General features: G+C 42.0%; 1 protein-coding gene across 1 annotated transcript; it reads left to right on the top strand.

Moving 5' to 3' along the window:
- Positions 1 to 1,089: 1,089 nt before the first annotated feature.
- LOC135209353 (uncharacterized) lies at positions 1,090 to 2,061 on the top strand. Its single transcript, XM_064242052.1, has one exon. It carries the CDS (start codon positions 1,090 to 1,092, stop codon positions 2,059 to 2,061), a length of 972 nt encoding a protein of 323 aa, XP_064098122.1.
- Positions 2,062 to 7,500: the final 5,439 nt, after the last annotated feature.

Here is a 7,500-nt window from a genome sequence, read left to right as displayed (position 1 = left end):
CCAGTCGACCGCCGACTGAAATCGGCGGAAGAACACCAAAGCCAATATGGCGGCGATACCAAAACAACAACAAAGTAGGGAGCGACTACATATCCGCGACCATCGATTTATGTGTGCTGTCAGTAAGGCCGTAGCGGAACGGCGCTTCGCGCCTTATCCGCATATTTAAAGATTCTTGACAATCACGGCATGTACGGTAAGAGGTAATGTTGCGCTGCACGCGCTAGCCACAGGGTTTACAGTAAGGCTACTTACCGTGGCGGATGGATTTGGGTGTCGCATCGCTTACGCCGACGTCCTTTCGTCACTACAGAGCGATCACACCTAAAGGCGTTCCTGTTGTAGTCGATCCGACAAATAGCTCCACAACACTCACAGTTTTTTTGGCTGTAGAATTAAATTATGTCTCTGAGCATATTCAATCACAGCTTCTTTACCACCACCACTAGACAAATAATGATAAAATTCACCGTAACCCACATTGCACTGCAAACAATCGGTAGGAAATCGAAGGTCTCTGTCAAAATTAATGCCAGAAGGGCCAGCCACTGCCTCTGCCATAGCTACAGGAAGACAAAATGCCGGTTTTTGCTTCATTTTTCGAGTATTCAGTCAAACAAGGATACCAGTGGACACTGGACAGCTAACTTTATTACTCCGCTGAAATGCTAGCTTAGAAACTAGTTTTTCGACTAAAGTCGTTCGTAATTGGTTATGAAACCATGACGTATAACGATGTCACACCTCTCAGCCAATAATGAGTAACTGGAACTGCTTTTGTTTGCGTAAGAAAGTAAGTTAGAGGGCTCATTAAAAGTAAACATTACCGTAGAGGAAACACCTCTCCCGACTTAGGAAAAATTCGAGGTAAAAACTTATCAAGCTCATTTAATTCCACCCCGTTCAATCTCTCATATAATGACTATACTTTTTATATTACTTTTCACATGCTCTTTCCATGTAGGTGATTATTTATTTTAATATCCAGTGCGGATTGCTTCTGAAGAATTACCGAAACGCCCACATTTTTGGTGCCATACTAGGGAACAACTCCCTCTAAGAAGATAAGTAAGTTGTGCAGTGAAGATAATGGAGAAGTTAAAGAAAACAAGGATGACATGTCGAGGGTGGGTGACGAGAGCTTCCAAGGGTCTGAGTGACCTTCTGGAGTCTTCCGACACAACCATTAGTCAATTTGAGTATGCCATCAAGGAATACGGCCAAAGACTAGCTAAGTTGGATGAAGTCCAAGAAGCAATAGAAATTGATGTAGCTGAAGAAGAACTAGAACAACTTTTGGACGAAGCCCATGAGTTTAGAACAAAAAGTGTGCAGCCTAGGATACAAGCTGAAGACCAGATAAGGAAGTTAGCAGCAGCAGCGGGTCCTGGTTCTAAAGCTGGCAGTATAAGTGGACAGTCTTCATCTCAAGAATCAGATGTCACCAATGTCAAGTTACCCAAGCTGGAACTGCCAAAGTTTAGTGGTGAAGTGACCCAATGGCATTCCTTCTGGAATCAATATACTTCCCACATCGATGCAACAGACCTTCCAGTGATCAGTAAGTTCACCTATTTGCTGTCTTTGCTGGAGGGAGGTGCCAAGAATGTAGTGAAGGGACTAGCCCATTCCAGTGCTAATTACCTGGTTGCCTGCAAACTACTGAAGGAACGCTACTACAAGCCAGAAAAGATTATTTTTGCTCATGTCCAGGCATTGTTAAATGATCAGGTCAACATTAATGTCAGCGGACCAAAGGGTGTAGCACAGCTGTGGAAATTACAAGATGACATTCTAATACACATCCGCAGTTTGGAGGCGCTAGGCGTCACAAGAAAACAGTGTGAAATGTTTCTTACACCTACCTTCCTCTCTTGTTTGCCCAGTGAACTGCAGCTAGAGTGGGCCAAGGATGGTGATGGACATGAGAGTGATTTAGATTGGTCATTGACATTCTTAGACAAGGAAATTTCAAGATTAGAAAGGTCTGAAGCCTTTAAGGGAAAGAGTAGTAGTGAAGAAAAGAAAATTGAAAGTAAGAGTTCTAAAGACAAGGTGTAGTCAGCTGCAGCCCTTCATGCTTCGTCCAAGCAAGAAAACACCGTGCAGTTTCTGTGGCAAGAAACACAAATCAGAAAACTGTTATGGTGTACTAGAATTGAGTGGAAAAGAGCGAGGTGAAAAAATAAGAAGTTTAGGCCTGTGTTTCAAGTGTTTGAAGAGTGGACACATGTCAAGAGAGTGTAAAGCTCGTACAAGGTGTACAAAATGTAGCAGTACCCACTCTACCTTAATGTGTGGCATTAGGCTGGAAATGAACCTAAAGAAGGAAGAAAGTGAAGCAAAGGAAGGTGCTGTTGGCAGTGACAAGCCTGGTGATGTGGCACTTCTGACAGGGCAAGGTGGTAACTGTACCATTTTACAAACAGCCAAAGTTCAAGTGAGTGGTAGTGATGGTACTGTTGTCACTGCTCAGATAATATTTGATAATGGTGCAGACAGATCATATTTTAGTAGCAAATTTGTGAAGAAGTGTAAACCTCAGTGGATCACTGGTGCACCTATGCCATACTCTAGTTTTGGGGGTCATAGTAGTGGAAAAAATGAACACAGAAATGTTTATGAGTTAAAGTTGGGACTCTGACAAGAAATTGGTACCTATCATTGCTGCGGAGATTCCCAGAATACGTCAGCCCTTGGTTATGCCTGTTGTACCAGATTCAGTGCTTAACTCTTGGTCGGTCTAGATTTCTACTGGGCACTGATTTCTCCTGTAGATGCCTTCCAAATTAACCATGTTGTAGCCATGAAGTCTGTCTTTGGTTATGTCTTGAGTGGCAGGCTATAAACCACTCACACTTGTACGTATTCTGTACCACAATTATTGTGTATCTCCTCTGTTTCAGATTCAGATTTGTGTAAGTTTTGGGATATGGAAACTGTAGGGGTTAAGCCTAGGGAACTTGTTGAAAGTTATAGTGAGACTAAAGTTTTCAAAGAATTTGAGAGTAGCTACAGTGCAGGTACCTCGAGATACGAAATTAATCCATTCTGAGGTGGCCTTCGTATCATGAGTTTTTCGTATCTTGAACCGCATTTTACATGTAAAAAGGCTAATTTGTTCCAAGCCCTCCAAAAACACCCCAGTAAATTTCATAATAAAGCTAAATTGACCTTTAAACAATGAAATACTACAACAATTTGGACCATTCAATACCTAACTTAATATGTACTAGTAGTACTAATGGGTATGTACCTGTAAATAAAGTGTATTAGTGTACATGGTATACAAGAAATACTGTACGTACATACCTACGTATGTAGTAAAATGTGGAAGATTACCTTTCGAGTGAGGCTATCTCCGAAAGTGGCGACAGAGGAGGACAAATGTCAGATACGTATGCTTAACTTTACAAAACACACAAAAAAATGTCAGGAAAACAATCTAAACTTTACGAAATACATTAACAAAACTGTAACACTTAACTTTACAAGAAATTTAAAATTAAAATGTTTTTTCCCATTTTTTTTATTTTTACATTTTTTTTTTTTTTTTTTTACAAAATTTCAACTTCTTCACCACTTTCAACTTTCTGTTTTTTCGTAGTATCACTTGGTTCTTCCTTTTTGCTTACTCCTACTAAAGGCCTCTTTAAAAAATAACTATCCAAGGAAGATTGCTTCTGCCTGCTTTTGACAATGTTCCTGAAACGACTCACGCAAACGTCATCGAACTGTGCAAGCATATGACCTGTGTAAACCTTTTTGGAGTGTCTCTTTTCTACGAATGATTGCACCTTATGAAAAGCAGCTAGAGCATCCTTAATTTCTGCCGTTGTCATAGAGTCGTCATCCTCCTCCTCGCCGCTACTAGAGAACTCTTGAACGACGTTATGTTGCATGGCCTCCAACTCCTTCAGGTCATCCATCATAAGCTCCTCTTGGTGCTCCTCGAGAAGGTCATTGATGTCGTCCTCGTCGACGACCAGCCCCATGGACTTGCTGAGTGCAACGATCTCGTAAAGATCTGGTTTGCGAAACAGTTTCAGGATCGTCAACTGTTCCCGAGTCTGCCGCACCAGCTTAGCCCACGTCGAATCCCTCGAAGTCTCGGGTGGATATGGCATCAGGCCAGAGTTTCCTCCACGAGGAATTCAAAGTTCGCCTCGAAACCTCCTGCCAAGCTTGGTCGATGAGTCAAATGCATATCACAATATCGATGCTCCTTCCAAAATTCACGCAAGGTGAGGTTTGTGGTATCGGTGATGTCAAAACATCTCTTGAAAAGATGTTTCGTATACAGCTTCTTGAAGTTCGATATCACTTGCTGGTCCATGGGCTGGAGGAGAGGGGTGGTGTTAGGCGGAAGATAAAGAACCTTGATAAACAAATACTACGCTAGGATATCTTCCTTGAGGCCAGGAGGGTGAGCAGGGGCATTGTCCAACACCAGCAGACATTTCAGAGGGAGGCGCTTCTCTTCCAAGAATTTCTTCACTGTCGGGCCAAAACACAGATTTACCCACAAGGTGAACAAAAGTTTTGTTACCAAGGCTTTCGCATTAGCCCTCCACATAACTGGAAGCTTCTCCTTAAGCACTTTGTGGGCCTTGAAGGCTTGAAGAGTCTCCGAATGATACACAAGTAGGGGCGTTCGAACAAAGTGCGAGCGTAAGCCTGTCTTTCATAGGTTTATGCCCAGGTAGCTTCTTCTCTTCTTGCGTGATGTACGTCGGACGAGGCATTTTTTTCCAAAATAAGCCAGTCTCATCACAGTTGAAGACTTGCTGAGAACTGTAGCCTTCGTCGAGTCATCTCGTCAAATGTCTTAATAAAGGCTTCGGCCGCTTTCGTGTCCGAGCTGGCCGCCTCCCCATGCTGCACCACCAAATGGAAGCCAGTCCGTTTACGGAATTTTTTGAACCACCCATAAGAAGCCTTGAACTCTGGGGTTGGCGTCGATGTCCCTTCTCCTCCGTCGTCTTCGGCCTGGCCAATCAAATTGCCGAAAATAGCGCTGGCCTTGTGGCAGATTGCCGTCTCCGTTATCATGTCGCCAGTGATTTTTTTTTCTTTTATCCAGACAAGAAGCAGCCTTTCCATTTCATCATGCACGTGGCTCCTCTTGCTGGACAAAATAGTCACGCCCTTGGAAGGTGTAGCTGCTTTGATGACATCCTTCTGCTTAAGCATGGTGCCTATTGTTGACGGATTTCGGCCGTATTCCTTGGTGATCACACTCAATCGCATACCCACTTCATACTTTTTAATTATCTCCATCTTCGTCTCCAAAGAAAGCATCCTCTTCTTTCCATGAACTTCAACTTTCTTGGGACCCATGACTACATATATACTGTACATAATTATGTTATGTAGTATACGTATGTAGTAAAGTTCTCACACAACACGATAAAGTATACTACAACGAAATCACTAACGAATTTATGTTAATAAACTAAATCGTATAGAACAAACGAATTCCACGTGTTTACGATACCGATGATGCCGCGAAGTGGCCGAAAAAGCACGCCACTACATAGATGCATGATGGGATCATGGGAGAGATGCTGACCAATAGGAGAGAAGGATCTTATGGTGGTGACTAGCATCAGGAACCAATGGGAGAGCGGGAGGATGGTGGCGAGTCTACTCAGTTGGCGCCGCGCGAGTTTTAAAATTGTTATCAGTGGTCCAGGTGAATCTCGGACTTTACAGCAACAACCTTTCGTATCTTGAACAATTTTCGTATGTAGAGCCGCAAGAATCTTCGTATTTGCTTTCGTATCTCGAGTTTTTCATAAGTTGAGCCTTTCATATCTCGAGGTACCACTGTACTGTGAAGTTTGTGAATGGTCGCTATGAAGTTGTACTCCCATGGAAGGATGATTCTGCTAAAGAAAAACTTTTGAATAATGAAGTCATAGCCCATTAAAGGTTAAGTAAGCTAATGGTTAAGTTAGAACAAGATAAGGAGCATAAGAAAGAGTATCAAAAAGTGTTTGATAGTTATGAGTCTCATCACATGATAGAAGAGGTACCAAGGCATGAAATTTCAGGTGTGAATCCTGTGTACTATATGCCTCATCGTCCAGTAGTGAAGTTAAGCAGTTCAAATACTAAGATAAGGCCTGTTTTGATGCCTCTGCCTTTTGTTACAATGGTGTATCATTGAATGACTGTTTTTCTTCAGGCCCATCACTCAACCCTGACTTGGTTGAGATGCTCATTCGCTTTCGTCATTGGCCCATTGCTGTTACAGCTGATAAAAGAAAGGCATTTCTGCAAATTAGTGTACAAGAGAAAGACAGAGATGTTCATAGATTTTTGTGGCCAAGAGACGATGGTACAATACGACACATGAGATCCACACGTGTACCCTTTGGTAATACACTGAGCCCATTTCTGTTAAATGCCACTATCAAACATCATTTGGATAAGTATCCCCCCACTAGTGTAGTGCAAGATTTGAAGGCTAACATGTATACAGACAATTAGTTGAGTGGTGCATATTTTGCTGTAGAAGCAGCTGATAAATTTTGTGAAGCCCATAGCATTTTTGCTGATGCTAGTATGGACCTTACATCGCTTATGTCAAATAGTTTGCTGATTACTTCTCAGTTATGTGACAAGGTACCCTTTACAAATTCTGATGAACCTAATACTGTATTAGGCCTAGTGGTGTAAACTCACAGGACAGTTTCTCCTTTGATGGCATAACTCAGATTCTATTTTAGAAGTAGTCTCTACTAAGCGAAGCATCCTTAGTGTGATAGCTAAGATTTTTTACCCTTTAGGATTAATTAGTCCATATGTTATGTATGGCAAGATACTTTTTCAGGAACTCTGGAAACTGGGTCTGACTTGGGATCAAGAAATGCCATCAGAGTTGAAGCTTAAGTTTCAGAGATGGCTCCTTAGTATTCAACATTTTAAGAATTTTCAGATAGATAGATGTTATTTTCCACAAAAAGTCTGGGAGAAGCTTAGTCATATGGAGCTACATGGGTTTGGTGATGCCTCTGAAAAGGGCTACGGGGCTTGTGTGTACCTGCGAGTACCTTTGGAGAACAGCTCATATAAGGTGTCATTAGTACCTCTCTAAGTCAAGAGTTACACCCATAAAGACAATTACATTGCCGAGGTTAGAACTCGTGGGATCTCTTTTGTGTTTCAAAATTAGTCAACTTTGTGAAGAATGAATGCCCTTAACCTAGATAACAGTGTTAGAGTTAGGGTGTTGGCAGATTCTATAAGAAGGACATATTGCAGCTAGTCGCGTAAAGGAAATCAGAGAATTAATACACCTCCAAGTTGCTGGCAACATTGTGGAAGTAAGGACAATCCAGCTGACCTGATAACACGGGGTCTGTTGACGGACAATCTTGATAGTATTATGTGGTTCTATGGCCCTAGTATGTTAAAAGAATCCCTATTCCAGGAAAGGAAGGTAACACAGTTGTAAGGATAAAGAAGAAATAAGCACAGAAAGTACTGCTGCCT

This window comes from Macrobrachium nipponense, chromosome 37 (assembly GCF_015104395.2).
Source record: "Macrobrachium nipponense isolate FS-2020 chromosome 37, ASM1510439v2, whole genome shotgun sequence".
NCBI lineage: Eukaryota > Metazoa > Arthropoda > Malacostraca > Decapoda > Palaemonidae > Macrobrachium > Macrobrachium nipponense.
The sequence above is the reverse complement of the archived record's forward strand: the minus strand, read 5'-3'. Positions and strand labels throughout refer to the sequence as shown.